Below are 17,913 nucleotides of genomic sequence, written 5' to 3'. Positions count from 1 at the left end.
TGTCGCAGATAGAACTAGGGACGTGTAGACAAACAAGCGGAAGCATCAAAAGAGAGGGCGGGAGGAGGAGGCTGACACCGGCCGGTGTAGCTTTAGCGGCGGCAGCATCAGCCCTCACCCAGGGTCCTCCCCTTTGTATCAAACACCCACTTTCATTCTGTCAGCTCCTTTTTTTCGGTGAAATGTCGGCCAGACCTGGATTTTATCGACAGGAGCTGAACAAGACGGTGTGGGAGGTTCCCGAGCGATATCAGAACCTGACGCCGGTGGGCTCCGGAGCTTATGGATCAGTCTGGTGAGTGACTCTGTAGGGAGGATCAGACGCTAACATGCACCCGAAGTGAATGGGGGACTTTTTATCATAACACAACTTCTTCTTTTTTTGTAGTGGTTGATTGTGTAAGTATTTTTGAAATGGCACATTTCCCGAATTACATCTGAGCTAATGCTGACAGTAAACCAGTTTCATGCTATTAAAACCCTTATATGTGTCTTAAATGCTGCTCCCTTGTTGCCATGACGATTACCCAACCCTTGTAATAGACATTCATTACGCTATCATAGCCGGCTAATGGGTCTAGGAGGCGAGTTTGTCATGTGACTCGAGCATTAGAATCTTATACTGTATTGATTTCACAACAGAAGTAAGTCGATGCAGCAAATACTCTGACGCGCAGTCCTCTGATTCTGCTGGTCTGTAATCAACGCATACTTTTATTATCTGTAAAATGTTGACATCGTGGTAATGCGAGTTGTCATTAGCCAACATACACACATGACGGACAGACTTTCTGGTATATTCTAGAATTCATGAGTACATGACCCCATAATACCTAAGACTTCCAGCTGAACGCCACTTCTGGTCTTGGGTTGGTGCTAAAGATGACCAGTCAGAACGGCATCTCACCTAGCAAGGTCCACTTGAAGTGTCAGCATTTTAGCCTTGTGTTTTAACAGCTGAAGAGTTTTTTAGGGCCAATGGGTTGATAAAGAACATCGTGAATTTCAGGGCCCCAATATCGAAAACGGCGACTAACAGACCTTGAGGTTATTGATACACACTTTGCAGGGTCATTTATTTAACAAAATAGCAACAATATTAGATTTTAATATTGTTTTGTAACTTAAATAATCTTTTTAGAAGTAAATGCTCTAGAGATCTTAAAATGTCAATCAAACTCCTATCAAGATGAGGACAAACAGATTACTAGATGTGGCTTACTTTATTAAGTTAGGAACAACTGCATACAAACATCTGGCCTCTTCGAACCGTTTTAAGCAACTTGTCAGTCAGACATATCACATAATGTTAATCTGCCAGTATTGTATAAAACATTCTATATATAGTCTCACCAATAGCATCATCCCATCTGCTCCATGCCTACATTGCACTTTTTTATGACTGACAGTAAAAGCCTTTGACACTAACATCTCACCCTTAATGCAGCTTTCATCTCTTCCAAAAAAAACATGGATTAGTGCAATGACTTTGTGTGTTCTTCTCTGTGAATGAAGCTTTGTGAGATAAAGTTTGGGCTCCAATGTTCTCAACAGTTCTGTTGTTGCCTAACCAAATTTGAGAGGTAACGGCTTTATATTAACTGCCCACCAGCAGTGCAGCTGTATCAACAAGATGCTGAACATTTTCAGTCAAAAATATATCTTCATGTTTCTGGAGCTTTAAATGTTGCAAGATCACAGCTCTTCACAATAAAGTCATTAGCATGTGTTAACTCAGTAAAATCAATTTAAGTTACAAACTAGGTTCTCAGGTTCTACTTCTTTTGGTGCTCTGCTCTCTAACCGCTTCAATATTGGTTTAAACCAAGTCGGAGTCTGACTGGATCAATGTACCCCCAGCTGGAAGCCACTCCTGACAGCAGCATCACTAGGGCCCCGCCGGCCCACATTCCAAATCCACTGGAGCCACAGGCCTAGGGGGGTGGGGGTAGGGGGACGGCAGTGCTCAAAACAGTGTAAGCTACTGATCCTGCCACGTCGAGGAGATATGCTCTGGCAAAGGTTTAGGTGGACGCGCAAGATGCAGCTAAACAGACAACATCGTGCCAAAAAAATGACTGAGGCTGCCACATCGTGGGTGAAGCATGGCCCTAGTCAGCCAGAAGCAGATCCACTCGCTGCCCGGCAGGCCTGATGAGAGGGTAGATTGCCTCACCCAGCCAACATCTACCTTGGAAGATAAATAAGACATCGGAGCGCCTGAAAATGATCCTGAAAGAAACTGGTAGCCAGTGAAGAGATTTAAGGATCGGGAAAATGTGAGTTCTTCTACTAGAGCAGGTCAGAATTCTAGCTACAGAGTTCTGTATCAACTGCAGACAAGACAGCTCTTTCTTGCTAAAGCAGCACTGTATAGTTTTTGGTACCTTAATATTTTTGTATTAAAATACTTGTGATGATACATCAACTTAAAACTAGTTGAATGACTCCTATACCGTGACTTGAGGTGTTTTGTGTGAATTTTATTTTCACTTTAAAAGTTCTTGGGGATAGTAGGAACATGCTTCGCAAAAAATGTAAACAATGAACTTCTTTACGGCATACGTCATTTCCTCATTACCGCCTATCGTATACCGAGTGCTAAGCATTGAAGCAAGCGAGAGACCCGACATTGTGCTTCTATGGCTGAACCTGGGCCAAAGGAAAAATATGTTTTGTCAAAGAAAAGAAAAAGAGAATCTATTGGGATGAAAGGACAGTCAAGGCTCGTCACCGGCTTTTGTTCGCTGGTGTGAGGTCAGCGACGAGGAAGGATTCACGACTGACGCTGCTTTTGCTCAGTTCTTGCTGGACAAGTAAGTCGTTTCAAACTTTTGATGCTTAAAATATTCATTTTATCGATCAAAAACCTGCGTAGTAGCAATAAATATTCACCACGTAATAGTTCACAGTTCCAACACAATGAAGACAAACAAAATGTTTATCTTAAATATTTATACTCTATAAAGATCAGTGTTACTGAATAACTGTGGTTTTATCGTGTCTTGTATGTGACATTAGTTTGCGATGATTAATTCTCAGAGACTCAACCCGGTTATTGACAGTTTTGTAAATACAACAAAGGATTTGTTATAATGTTGAGAGAAACAGAGATTCAGGACTGACTAGTTAGCATGGCTAACTTTTTTCAAGTCAGGCCCGATGTGTATAGTTCACTTCAGTAGCTCCTAACTTTAAGTTATCCAGGAAAAATTATTTCTTCAAGACTTGGTTTTACTGTTAGGTGTGTCTAGTGTACTGTGTTGTTTTATAAACATCGTTTTTGTTATTGTCTTTTTTATATTGTATGTTTATTGGTAATTGTTATTTTTTTATTCAAATTTTCTGATAAAACATAGAAGATGCATTTTTCCCATTGTGGTACTTTGTCTCTTTATTTTATTACTAGTGTGTATGCAATTGTGTTTCTCAGGCACTTCTCATGATTAATTGACGTTATTTCTCTAAAGCGTTCAAAAGAAGTCACTTCTACCACATTCTATCCATCATTTTCGAAACAAACACACGTGGGCAACTGGATCTTGTGAGATGAACCACTGGTTGAAAGTAACCACAAGAAATCATGGATAAAACAAGGTAATTATCTATTTTTGGGTGTGTTTATTTTTGCTTTGCATGTATCCATCTCACAATAACATGTCTGATTATAGGTTCAGCTGCTCACCAGCCTCTTGTTGCCATTGTCCTAGACAAGAAATTGTTGAAGAATCTAAGGTTCAATCTAAGTTCATCAACTTTAGGTATGCACTCGATTTATAAACTCTGATGTCTGTTTGATTGACTCTGAACAAATCAAATGCAATATCGTATTCTGGTTTCATTTCACTTGTATGTTTGTTCTCATACTCGACAGGACAACATCTGATCTGGAATATTTCCAGAACCACATCTTAAGGTTCTCCTACACTCCCCGAGTGTATCGCACCAGGACTCTGCTTGCGTCTATTGACTACAATAGTCACAATGGCCGTGGCTCGGCACGAAACAAAGATGGCCCCAAGATGTAAGTATATATACCGGAATGGAATCTAAATGGAAAAATAGTATTCTTATATTTGTTTTTTCTTTCGATTACAGACTTCAATAACAATTCAAATTCATGGAGCATGTACACGGTGAAGGAGAAAAATGATTATGCCTACATACCACAACTGCAGAGAGATATTCTCAGAAAGAGGCTGCAAAGTAGATGTGGACTTCCTCAAAAACAAAGCCTTGGGCCAGATGACCCCCCGAGTTTAGGGCTTCTAGGTTCTGTATCACCACCACCTAAAGCGGAGCTAGTGAGGACACATGTCAGATGGGTGGATGTTTGATGTGTTTAATTAAAAATATATATATATATAAAGTTGTCTTGTTTTACACAAATGTTGAAATATATTTAAAACACAAACACACATGATATAATGTAAACTCTTATACTTGTACTCTTAGGTCTGCGGACCTGGAAACGTCTGGAAAACTGTGCCTTATTTTCCAGACGCAACAACTAGGAATAATGGCCCTATTTCCTACACCCAGACATCCATGTTGCCACAGCACAAACTGTCTAGAGGCTGCTTGCCCGTTTTGTCTTTGCTCCACTCCTGGCTTGTTTGTCATCTACAGCGAATATATCATTCCATGGAACTTTTGCCAGTTGCAAAACCTCTTCGTCGAGAATGTAAAGCTGCATGTGGGCCATATTGCACAACTCCTGTTTTTAAAAAAACACAAATGTTACTTTACAAATGTAAAATAAACATTTTTAATGATCTGAATCATATTGAATTTTATGGGAAAGATTTTAATCTAAGAAGGTATCTTGTTATTATTGATAATAATACATTTAATTTATATTGCAATTTTCATCAAACAATGTATCAAAGTGCTCTTACTTTTTAGTAATTAAGAAATCACTGACAACAAACTTGTAAAGAGTATTTATAGTTATCGATTTACCAAATTTTCCACATAGACTCGAAATAGCCGTCTTAACACATCATATTTCATTATCCACAATCTGATTCATTACCTCATCAATATCCATTCTTCATTCAGCCAATGAAAATTCGTCCAACTGCTGCAAACCGGGACGTTTAGCGGGTTCTAATTGGAAATGTTGTCTCCCGACGTGCTAAACACTACCACTTTAGTCCACTGGCGTTCGCGCGACTAAAAATTACAGAGTGCGTTTTTAAGACATGAAAACAAACTGTTACAATAGTCCAGACGAAGACACAAACGCATGGATTACAAGCTCCAGATCATGTTGTGACATTATTTTCCGAAGTTTAGAGATTTTTCTCAGTTGAAGGAAACAGTTTCTGGTCAGATTTCTGCAGATCCAAGAGAACCAGAACAGTGTATTTACCCAAATCAGCTGATATCATGATGTCACTGGACACTTTCAGTAAGGCTGTCTCCGTAGAGTGATGTTTGCGGAAGCCAGACTGAAACTTGATGTCGCTCTGATTAAGGAACAACGATAGCTGCTCAGACACCACCTTCTCTTAGATTGGACAAGAATGGAAGCTTAGAAGAAGGCCTCAAATTACTGAGGTCAGTGGGGTCTAAGCCTGGCTTTTTTAGTAAAGGTTTAAATGCATTTGGAAAAACCCTTGTGGAAAGGGAGAGGTTTGCCATTTTAGTAACCCAATTAGAGAATAAAAGTCTTTAATAACTCCAAAGCGGTCCGTAATAGGGAGGAACAGGAACAAAAAACAAAACAGGCGCTCGGGACGGAGGCAGGGCACGGCTGGAGATCAGGGTGTCAAACAGCAACTAAAAACAAAAAGACTCACGTGAGTAAAATAAAGCGCTGATTACGTCAGGGGTATCCACAGGATTTACAAAGTAAAGATTTCAAAAGCGAGGAGCGAGATCAGAGGGATAGCCAACCTGGTCTGGAAACTCAATACTCTGGCGAGTTCTTCCGGGTAGAGATGCTCCTTATCAATAGGAAGAACCCGCACTCAATCGTCACCAGCCGTGCACCTGCCAGCGTCTGTCAATAGAACACACAGGACACACACAAACGGAAACACACCTTCAAAATAAAACAGGAAGAACATAAACATGACAGAGCCTACATGGAAGGAGGTCGGACAAGCAAGAAGAGGGTTTCATCTTGCTCACCAGTGTCGAAATATCAGACAGAGTTATAGCTTTAACGAAGGCCCACAAGGTGGAGACAGCAGAGGTTCCACACAAATGGGGAGGGAGTTTCTCTTTGATTAATACATTTTGTCAGTGAAAAATCTCAACAACAAATTGCTGTCAGCTTCACAGAAGACGCGGGTGATTGGAGCAGCAGGACACACGAGAGAATTTATGGTGTCAAACAATACTTTGATGTTTTTCTTTTTTACTGTTACCAGTTTCCAAATGTAATCAGATCTGGAAGTTTCCATCATTTAATTAAATGTGGACATCAGATTCCTGAGGTGAATTCTGTGCACCACAAGTTTAGTAGACTTCCAGAGACGCTCAGCCTTTCGACAATCTCTTCAGACTCAGGAGATCTTTATTTTTCCAAGGTTACTTTTTTCTGAATTTTGAAGTTCGATTTCAGATGTGCAACCTGATCCATTATTTTAACACAATGATTTGTGAAACAGTGAATCAAACTGTTAGATTAAAATTATTCTATACGTATAAGCCATAATTAAATTAATACTAAAAGATCATCAAAATATGAAGTATAAATGACTGCTTGATCTAAGAGCGGAAACTTTTGACTACACATTCACAATCAACATTCCACTCAAACTGATTCACACTGGATCAGGCAAGCTCGGATCAGAATTAGAGATACGACACCGTTTTTTTCTCTTGGGAAGAGATCATTCAGAGTAAGGGATTTATTTGCAATGGAGCGAGCATTCAACAGGCCGACATGCATCACTGATGACGTCACTGAGGCTGTGACAGCGGAGCACAGCCTGACCTTTTGAGGGTGTTCCGTTGGACAGCTGGACCATGTGGGTAGCTCTGGAGTAAACACCAAATTAGAAGAGGAAATGAAAACATCTGACCACCACTCCTAAGTTTTGTTGGCTCAAGATCTCTGTTGAGGTCCAGGCAAACAAAGGCGCTGTTGCGCTGCACACACGTCACAGGGAGGAATGTAGCACAGACATCGAGCATGTCTGATGACGTCAGAGCTCTGGCGAGCTGCAGAGCTGAATCAGCTGGTCTGTTGTGTGGAGTCCCTCAAGGTTCTGTTTTGGGTCTTTTATTATTTTTATTATAAAGCAACTTTGTAATAAAACGAATGTGACAAAGTCCTTTCTTCACTAACCTCCCACTTTGTTGTTGCCGAGCTATTGTTGCTGGTTTTTCATGGTCAGGAGTTGGGGGGAGGGGGTGTCTGAGCATGGCATTTATTTATAAAAGTCGGCGTGATGGGGGTGCAGCTTCTGACTCAGTCTCTGGGGTGAATCTACATTTCAGCTAATTTCCCAAAGCAGCCTCTTTGAGATCGCTAACACAAGTTCAAGGACCGACATGGTTCCGTAATCCTTCATGTTCATCAGAAGAAAGGAAAGAACATTTGAAAAAAGGCAGACGAGAAACAAGATAGTGAGATGGCGAAGGGAGATAAAGGAGCACAGCTAAGACACACTTGACAACAGACTAATTTATGTGAAGCATTTTTATCAAATCTAGTCTAAGTGTAACGCTGCCTTCAGTAATGATCCACTCTCCAACTCACTTTCTGATTTGGCACCGGAATCGACAAAAAAACCTATAGGACCCATCCTTAGTAAAAGGGTCTAGGAAAATAACCAAGCTGTAAACATCATTGTGTGCAGCTGTGAGTACATTAGTAAGTAAGTAAGTAATATTTATTTATATAGCGCTTTTCGAGACCAGGTTCACAAAGCGCTTAAACAATCAAAACAATACTCAAAAAAGTACATACTTTAAAGATCAAGATAATACTGAGAACAACACAGGAGTTCCAGAAAATTCAAGGAAAAGCCTGAACAAATAGAAACGTCTTAAGATGTTTCTTAAAGGAGTCAGTAGACTCCATCAAGCGCAAAGAGAGAGAAGATCGTTCCAAAGCTTTGGAGTAACAGCCTGAAAAGATTTCTCTCCTCTGTAAGAATGCTATATCCACACACTGGTAGTTTAGCATATATTCAACAGGCTCAAATTGTAAGATGGAGCACTTCCAGCTTCTTCTCATCACATTTATCGCAGAAGCCTTCAGTCAAGACTGCATTGTGAACATAGCACCTTAGACCTCTGGGCCATCTTGAGTGTTGTATCTGGAATGATGAGCAGATGACCAGGCAAGGCTATCTCTCTGTGACTATCGATCCCAGCAGAGTGGATATGGTTATGGTAAAGAGATTTTATCTCCAGAAAATAATTGTTAGAGTGGGCAGGGTTTAAGCAGATTTTCTGACGTAAATATTTTCATTAAATAGTTTCTTGCAAACAGACACTGCTGGTGAGTATAATAGAGGTCCAAGATTAATTTAAGAGGCAGTCAAATCAACACATTAGATGCCCTTTAAAAACCACCAAGTATGCCTGGATTCATGGGTCTAACATTCGTACACAAGTGTACCAGTTACAACTTTAAGTGGGCCCAAGCATTCACAAGGGGCACAGCAATGAACTCCATTTTCACTGGTTTTTCATCATCATTTCTTCTTTTTTTTTATAATTATGATATAGTAATATATATATATATATATATATATATATAGTAAATGCTATTCTTATATGCTTACTGCTATATTTTCTTAGAAAAAAACATATTTACATTTTGTCAAAACTAACAGTATCACAGTTGCGTAAAGAAATTCTCATTTGTTAGCTAATGTGACTTCAAACTGAAGTTACATATACTTGAATTACAAAATGTTTTGAGCTGTGCAGTCATATCATGTCGATGTGAGGAAGAGAAGTGTAAATCCTGTTTCTCGTCACAGTCTGGCTACTGATCAAACTCGACAGGAACATCCGGCCTGGCAGCATGTACTCTGTGTGTTGTTCACTGAAGTGTGTGAACATGACACTGCAGCCATGTTTACTGTCCCGAGAGTGAACGCAGGAGTTTTCCTTATTTCTCAGTTTCCTCTATCCAGGTGAACATTGTGCTCTCAGACACATACCAGATATTAAATTACTAAGACTGGACTTTGCCTGAGTGAATGATTTGTGTCATAAACTAACCACAGTTTCTTCAATTCAATTCAATTCAAAGTTGAAGAACTCAGTCCTGTGCTTCTCTCTTGAGTCCTGCGCATTTGTTTCTACCAAGGAAGAGTGAAACTTAGAAATAAAACAACATTTATTTAAGGTAAAATGATTATGAAAAATAGGCCATACAAGAACTCAAGTACAATCACAAAAATCAAGATACATAGTTAACAAAAATACAGATTTTTCAGAATGTAGAAACTATTATAAAATGTTCAAATTATTAAAAAATATCAAAGTCGGAGCGCTTGGTCCACCAGATCCTTCCAGAGAGTGGCCCCGAACCTTCAAATTTGCCTTCCTTACAAACACCTCCAGAGCCCCCTTCTTCAGGTGATTTATGACCATTACACTATAGCTGGGTAGAGAAGGTATCTTTTCCGATCTAGTCCCGTCTCTGAATACAATAAGTTATTTCCTTGTTACATATTTTGGGTCTGTTTTCGCTTTTTATCTACCCTTACTACCACGACTATAAATTATCAGCTTAGTCTGTCTTCCACCTTAGCCTTATCTTCTGTGTGTCTTCAACATTTGAACAGAGATAATATGAACTAACAAAGATGTGCCTCTCACACATACATTTCTAAGCAGATACCCATTTACTTATATCTTTTATGACTCACATTGAATAGCAGAACCCACACAGATGGTAACTCCTTGGCTCAAGTTGTTGAGAATGTTGGAACAGAAAACCTTTGGGGTCAGAGCAATGTTCCCTCTAATTTTTTTCGCGTCAGAGCAAACACAGCATCTTCCCAAGCAGTCCCTTGCACCACTGTGAGCAACATCAGACGTACTGTCATCAGGCCAGTATCGCATCCATTCAATATTAACTTGGGATAATGTAATTGATTTATATAATAACGATGTCATCTTTGACAATTAATATTATGCTTCCTAGCTACAATATTATGATTTAATTATCAATTTCTCTAATTGTACATTCAAATGATATAATATTTTGTGGAATAGTCACATCTCCAAGAAGAGATCAATGTCAGTCCATGATTGTTACCCATGGAAAGTATTTATTAATCATAATCTTAAATTTTGCCATTTAAATTATCTAAAAGAGGGGTGCTCACACTTTTTTGGTTTGCGAGATACTTTTATAATGATCAAGTCCACAAGATCTACCTTCATCAAATTTACTCAACATAAGTAATTACGTACTTTACTCAGATGATTTACACTGAATGAAGTGAATGCACTGATAATCAGTCATGATGGAAGGATGTGTGGATTTAATCATCTTCATAGAAATGCTGACTTACATAAATAACTAGAGTCAGTCAGTAAGGAGGATATTTCCTCATAAGAAGATACTTTTCCTCTGAGAGTAACTTCCAAAGATGTCCATAAGACCTGGTCTTACGTGTCAGCCTGTGTTAAATGTCATCCTCCACTGCAGACAAGTTCAGACTCATATGTTCTAAGAATTGCATTGATTTCCAACTAAAAATGGTCATTCATTCGAACCCGAATGATGCACAATAAATATTCAGATGTAAGAATCTGTGCTTGACACAAATTCGAGCCTTTTTCCTTTGTTCATCAAAATCAACAAATAATTCAGACGGGTTCATCCCTTTCCATGCCCCCATTTCAATATGTCGATCATATTTAAGTTAATCACAAGACTTAAATTTCTCCTTTCTGTAATCATGAAAAAACAAAAACAAATGAAAACATGAATTTAAACTAACAGTTTACAATTGCTAATTTTAAACATGTCTGACATGAATCACATTATTGTAAATGAGTTCAGATGTTGGTGTAAATATTTATATTTTACACTCACGCTTATCAACAAGAATACAGGGGCGACCAGTGGATTATTTAACTTTACGCATTATTGTGTTCGATATTTAAAAAAACAAAGCTTATAATTCTATATCGTTTTTTCTGAACTGTGTAAAATGAATGTCGGGAAGTCTGCACATTTTCTCTTTTTATTCTTGATTCATATTAACTTTGCCATGCGTTCACTCGAAGAGGCGGGAGCTCAGATTGGCTGCTGTGCATGTCAATCAAAAAGGGAACATTGGGTCGCAGACACTCTAAATACACACACTGATTACACATTTGAATGCAGGATGTTAAAAGTAATATAGTTCAACCTTAGTTTGTGAATAGTAAAAGCAAATGTCATAAGGTAAATACAAGAATATATTTCAATATTAGTTCTAATAGAAAAGATAATATTGTTAACATTAACATTTAATAAACATGAGTACATATATGTGGAACAATCTGAGGATATATCTTCAGACTATATTGGAGGAAAGAACAGATCTCAGCAAATCACAAGTAATGAATCGCAGTATGACAGTGGGGGTCATTCGGGACATACTTCAGGAACTTCAGAGGGCCTCGAAAAGGGTTGACTTCAAGTGAGAGCGGGGTGTCACAGGGAGTGAGACCTCACCAATAAAAACCCAGAGGGGCATATATATATCTTTTTTCTTGTAAATACCAGGGCCTCACTAATTTGTCACGGAGAGTGGAGAACGTCTGCTCAACCATCAGATTCTGACAATGGTCTTCCATTCTCTCTTGGAAACAGAATATGTGATTATCTCATGTTCTGCTTTTTTGGAACTTAAAACTGAATTTCTAGTCATTCTTTCACTTCCCCGTTTTTTTGTCTGCGCCTCTTTTCTGACTGCTGTATGTTTCCTTCCTCTTCTTTGTTCCTGTTTCTGATTTATTTTCTGCTGATCACATTTTAAAATCTCTTTTAGGTCTTTAAAACATTGTTACCGTTTTGCTGATCTCCTTGTTGTAGATTTTTGTCAACAATACATTTACTGTTGTTGCAGCTCTGCATACGACGTGGTGTTGCGACAAAAGGTCGCAGTGAAAAAGCTCTCGAGGCCTTTCCAGTCTCTCATCCACAGTCGCAGATCCTACCGGGAACTCAGACTCCTTAAACACATGAAACATGAGAATGTGAGTTTTTATAAATAACCTCAGTTCCACTGACTCTCAGTGACAGTGCCGTGTCCTTCTGTCTATGCAGGTGATCGGACTTCTTGACGTCTTCTCACCTGCAGCCTCGTTGGAGGACTTCAATGAACTGTAAATCTTCCACAAACATTTTTATAACGCATATTAGGCTGTTTGTGATCCTCAAAGAGACTGAAGGTTGCCATGGTCTCTTGCAGGTACCTGGTGACCAACTTGATGGGTGCCGACCTTAATAACATCGTCAAATTTCAGCGTCTGTCAGATGAACATGTGCAGTTTTTGATTTATCAGCTGCTGCGAGGCCTCAAGGTGAGTTTTAATATTTATTTCACTGAGAAACGTAAATAGAATATTTGTTCTATTTAAGCTCGTAAATTAGATTAATCCATGTCTTTTAGATAAACAATTTTTACATTCATTTTTAATATGATATTGTCTTTCAATTATAATTAATAAATACTACCTAGTTTGTCTGGATTCCACTCCCCGAGCGACTTAATTTAAATGAGACCAGTAGGAGTATCAAAGTGACCTAGTGTCAGTTCAGTGGTTGCTATGCAACAAACAAAAGCATCTCCTTGAAGAAATGTGGGATCATGTCCAGCTGCACCCTTGACCCAAGTTAACAGGTTGTCTCTCTTTCTCTTCCTCTTCCACTTGTCTCTTTGGGGAAACAGTACATCCACTCAGCCGGACTGATCCACAGAGTGAGTCCCCACCTTCTAACCGCCAACTCTCTTTACAACCGTAAAAACAGGGATGTCCCTAATTTGAGATCTCAATATTAGAGTGACTATGTGGTCAGGAAAAATGTAATCGTTTATTGGACTGATGAAACATGTAAAAATGGCACAATTATTATGACAAATCCATCAACATTTCTTAATCAAAATGTGAAAAAGGGTGAAAAGATATCAGATTTTGTAGTACAGGCCGCAAGCACCACTGGTATTTTTGTCAATCACTTATTCTCTCATCTCAGGACCTCAAACCCAGCAATGTGGCTGTGAATGAAGACTGTGAGCTAAGGGTGATTCTCTACTCAACTAGCAGAGTTTGTGTTGAAATATTATTTTAACACAATCATGTTGGCAGATCTTGGACTTCGGTTTGGCCAGGCAGACGGACGACGAGATGACTGGCTACGTGGCGACCCGCTGGTACCGAGCACCGGAGATCATGCTGAACTGGATGCACTATAACCAGAATGGTAGCAGACGCAGTTAACAGTACATTTTGGGCCAACTCAAAAGTTTGTCTCTGTATCATAGTGGATATGTGGTCGGTGGGCTGCATCATGGGAGAACTGCTGAAGGGGAAGGTCTTGTTTCCGGGCACTGACTGTATCCTTTTTCTGCATTCCTTCACCTCTGTACCTTCACATAGCTACCTGCTTTCTGTGGATGAAGTCTTTCTAGGATTTGAATCGCAATTGCAGTCACTGAACCATCTGATCCGAAATTAGTTTTTGAATACATCACAGTGTAAATGGGTAGATCATATAAAAAGTAAAATAAATCTTTATAAAAATGTATCTTGACTTCACCAAAAAGTCAGCTATGCAACAACAAAGAAAGCGTAAAAATAGGAAAAGTCAACATGAAATATTGAGGAAAAAAAAAGTTGTATAAAAACATTGAACTCAGAAACCGGTCACTCCCGTCTTATCCTACTGGTGGGAGATGGTGCATACCTTACATTGTGCACCAACTTCAGAGATACCATTTCTACAGATTTCTTCAGAATACTGGCACATGTTCACTGGCTTGGTAGTAAGTACAACATGCATGTATCTACAAATCCTCTCCAACTATTTTTTTTTTTAATCTTCTTTTTTACAATTCCTGAAGCATTAATACCTGGAGCACACAATCTGCATCCTTCAAAAAAAGTTTACAGGATGTACACGATCAACTCCTGCAGAGGGTGTGGCATGGAATTCAAAAACGGTTTACAAGGTAAATGCTATTAAAGTCATACACGGCGTTTGCGCACAGAGACCGGCACTCCCGTCCCGGGTCTTATCCTTTGATTTGTGGAGGAAAGGAACAATCCAGAGTATGTTCGAGTCGTTTTTTTTTCCAACTTCTAAGCAAAAGAAATACAAGCTTTGACGATCGACCGGGCCTCGTTCCTCCTGTGACTCAACAAAAAAAAATTGACTGTCCAGAACAGAAGAACGCTGATCTTCTGGCCCTATTGTCTTTTGATGTTTCTGCTCACTGGCGTCCCACTGGGAGAGTTTTCCTGTTGTCTCGTGTGATCGAAAAACTTAAAATGTTCCCGGGCGGAGGTCACACTAGTTATGGGCATTGGTTTGTGTCTTCTGCTTTCCCCCTGGGGTCTCGCCGGCTCAGTTTGTCCTTTTGTGTTAATCTTCAGGTGTTGTTGCCAGGCAGAAAGAAATGTTTATTCTACCGGTGACTTGACTCTAACCCAAGTTGAGCTTGTCTTAATTCAGTAATCAGTATGCATGTATGTTGATCGTGTGTTTGTGTGGGGGTCAAAAGTTCCCCCACCTTTAGCATCACCTCATCTATAAGGTTTCTCGTCCATCCTGTTATTTCACAAATGTTCCTGAGCACTTAGGAAGATATCGACCAGCTGAAGAGAATCATGGAGATGGTGGGGACCCCGACACCTGACTTGCTGAAGAAGATCTGCTCTGAACACGTGAGGAAGGGAAAGATGCAGGGTCATTGATTTTGGTGACTTCCTGTTGATGGATGAACAGCAAGAGATTGTCTGGTGTGACCTCTTGATCCGTCATCTCTCATTCAAGGCGCAAAAGTACATCCAGTCGCTGCCTTACATGCCCCAGCAGGACCTAGAAAAGATCTTCAGGGGAGCCAACCCACTTGGTCAGTGGCCAGTGCTACACACCTCTTCAAGTAAAGTTTGCAAGTTTGAAAACTTATGAATTCTGTAATAAACTCTTCCAGCTGTAGACCTGCTCAAGAGAATGCTGGTTCTGGATGGTGACGGCCGGATATCGGCCAGTGAGGCTTTGTCACACACGTATTTTTCCCAGTACCATGATCCGGATGATGAGCCGGAAGCGCTGCCTTATGATCAGACACTTGAGAGCAAGGATCGCACTCTGGAGGAGTGGAAAGGTGACATTTATAGAGCAGTGATTTCTGAAATCTCTGGTCCCCTGCCCAATTAAGCTGTCCTGACTTCAGTACTTAGCTAGCCATCTAGTCTGTAGCTAACTACCAAGACTTGAGGCAGCTATTCTTTAGCTAGCTAACCTTCAATGTTTGCGCTTTACCCACCTAAACTTGAGCTACTTTAGCTTCTAACTTCTAAACTCCTACTCCTGGCTTTAGGCTGAAATGAATAAGCTTAAATTTACAGTGGTATGCTAGCCTGGTACATGTAGAGTTGTGACTTTATGAAAATGAGAGAATAAGAAAACCTTTATTGACAGGGTTGTGAAACACAGTAAATGTGTTGTTATTATTGTTGTTGTCAGTTAAGTTTATCCTTCTAAAACAGAGCTGTCAAAAATGTGTAAAATGCTGGGCCCAACTGTATTTAAAACATCCTTTAAACATTTAGTGGGAATGACATCAAGAGCACATGAGGTGGTTTTCATCTTGGATGAAGTCGTATCTTAAACGGGAAGGGTCAGTGCCATAAAATTAGTAAAATAATTAGAAACCGAGTGGCTTGTGTCAATTATCTTATCTGGGGGTGTTATCTGTTGCCTTATTTCATGGACTCATGGTTATAAAAAAGTAAGTAAGTAAGTAAGTAAGTGATGGTTATTTCTAAAGTGCAGAATTCTTTGACAGTCTTCGGGAGTAGAATTTGGGGAGAGGGATTTATTTGGGATTAAAAAATAATCTAAAACATGGAATTAAATCCGTGGGTTGGCTTGGTTCGTTAAAATCACATTAGAAACCCTTTTTGCTTCTTTAACTGCTGTCTGGTATTTTTTAATGCTTTTGCCTTTGGATACTTGTAGACCATCTTTTTTTTCATTCATCCTGCACTTTCATTTGTAATTTCATCTATCTAGTGTTGTGGGGATCAGATATGTTTTTTTAATTTGAAAGGGGCGACAGTCTCCAGGATGGTTTGAAAACTGCTGTTAAAATGAGAGAGTAGCTCTTCTGTGTTAAAATTTGGATTAAAAGAAGTTAAAAAGCAGAAGTAAAAGGTCTGAGGTCGAACACGGAACCACCACCGGAGACCCCATATATTGATCATTCGCCTCAGGCCACTTTCAGACTGGAGGGCCTGGAAGCAGTTGGAGAGGCCCAGTGGAGGTACTCCGAGGCGTTGTTTGAATGCTGGTCAGACGACTTTGGTCATTGTCTAAGCATTTGTACACATGACATGGAGAGTGTAGGTTGAACAAACTTTCTTCAGAAACATACATAAAATAAGTATTTCACGTAAATATTATATATATTATTAGTATTATTGAATTAACACTTTAACCTCCTTTTAATGATGACACGACTTAGACACGCAACATGTTTGAATACGTTCCAACGTGTTTGGTAATACATTACAACATGTTTGCTAATACGTTCCAAAACGTTTGGTAATACGTTCAAACGTGTTTGGCAATACATTCAAACGAGAAGCACAGTAAAAAAGAAAAATCACTCCCATTGGCAGTACTGCCCCTCTGTAGTACTGTTTGTGATTCTGAAAATCCAAAAATGTCGTACTTTAAACTTTGATCTCTTTTGTACAGAACTGGTGTTTGAGGAAGTGAGAGGCTTCAAGGCTTCCAGCAAGTCTGACAGCCTCCAGGCGGAGCAGTAGAACTTCTAAGGAGGAGGTTCACTCATCACAGGTGTTGGTGCAACTGCTTTGACTGTCTTCAGTTAAGGCTTGACTATCTTAGCTGGATCCGATGCACATTAAGAAATTTACAGGGAATACTTCTGAAGGACGTGATTGTTCTGCTCCAGGCTCAGAACCAGACTCAAAATTAAGAAGACATGCACGCTAGGAAATCCAAAGGCTAAGATTTCATGCACCATATCTAGAAAGATCTTGCAAGAAGCATAATATCACTGTAGAACTTAGCAAGCGTAGTACTGCATGACCTCTGTGTGTTTTATAGCCACATATTACCAGAGCTATAATTTCACCGCCTTTTTTGTATCTTTGGACCAAACTGTTTAGGTAGAACTTTATTGATCCCTCAGGAGGTCTCCTTCGTTTATCAGTACAGTTTAGCAGGAATAAGGTGGACCACATTCAGTACTCCTCAGAAAGTATATACTGTTAATAAAAAAGCCTAGTCTGCAAACTGCCTGAGGCTGTTTGGAAACATGCTAATAAGGTTATCTTACATCACATGACACAAATGAGTCGTCCTGAAAGAAGAATCTAGTTGATTGTAGCTTCTGTTGACTGATTAACCAACAAAATGGGGATTTTCAATAACATTTTGTGAAGCCAAGATGGAGCTCCACACCCAAACCCCTTAAATGTAGCTGTCTATCCTGAAAGGGACTTACAACAAAAAGATTATCTTCTTGTATCTGTGTATGTGTACTCATGTAAATGTCAGACGTGTGGTGGGTGAAATTTGCGAGAAAAAAAAATTGAAATCGAATGTTACTTTGTTAAATCGAATCAGTTACCTGTAAGATATGACGGTAGTGTACCATAGGTCCACGGCCTGAGTGCAAATGTTGTGGGGCAAGGTTGAAAACTGCTTAATAAACAGGATTTTCTGTCAAGTAA

At 39.5% G+C, this 17,913-nt stretch overlaps 1 protein-coding gene and 1 long non-coding RNA gene across 4 annotated transcripts; both read left to right on the top strand.

Moving 5' to 3' along the window:
• The first annotated feature begins 90 nt into the window (after nucleotides 1-90).
• On the top strand, nucleotides 91-17,913 carry mapk11 (mitogen-activated protein kinase 11). Of its 2 annotated transcripts, XM_087788009.1 has the most exons (12): nucleotides 91-295; nucleotides 12,048-12,177; nucleotides 12,248-12,306; nucleotides 12,393-12,504; nucleotides 12,873-12,902; nucleotides 13,178-13,225; nucleotides 13,291-13,405; nucleotides 13,467-13,538; nucleotides 14,789-14,868; nucleotides 14,978-15,056; nucleotides 15,138-15,311; nucleotides 16,910-17,913. In XM_087788009.1, the coding sequence occupies exons 1-12, from the start codon at nucleotides 183-185 to the stop codon at nucleotides 16,978-16,980; spliced, it is 1,083 nt and encodes a 360-aa protein (XP_087644135.1). In that variant the 5' UTR covers nucleotides 91-182; the 3' UTR covers nucleotides 16,981-17,913. The 2 variants fall into 2 exon arrangements, with proteins under 2 accessions (XP_087644135.1, XP_087644136.1); XM_087788010.1 differs by lacking the exon at nucleotides 12,873-12,902.
• LOC148084997 (uncharacterized) lies at nucleotides 318-4,697 on the top strand. Of its 2 annotated transcripts, XR_015710779.1 has the most exons (5): nucleotides 318-2,816; nucleotides 3,471-3,597; nucleotides 3,672-3,761; nucleotides 3,875-4,024; nucleotides 4,099-4,697. It is a non-coding gene; the product is annotated as an uncharacterized LOC148084997 (long non-coding RNA). The 2 variants fall into 2 exon arrangements; XR_015710778.1 differs by having other exon boundaries at nucleotides 318-3,597.

The sequence above is a fragment of the Callionymus lyra genome, chromosome 3 (genome assembly GCF_982586985.1).
Source record: "Callionymus lyra chromosome 3, fCalLyr1.hap1.1, whole genome shotgun sequence".
In the NCBI taxonomy this organism is placed as follows: Eukaryota; Metazoa; Chordata; class Actinopteri; order Syngnathiformes; family Callionymidae; genus Callionymus; species Callionymus lyra.
The sequence above is the reverse complement of the archived record's forward strand: the minus strand, read 5'-3'. Positions and strand labels throughout refer to the sequence as shown.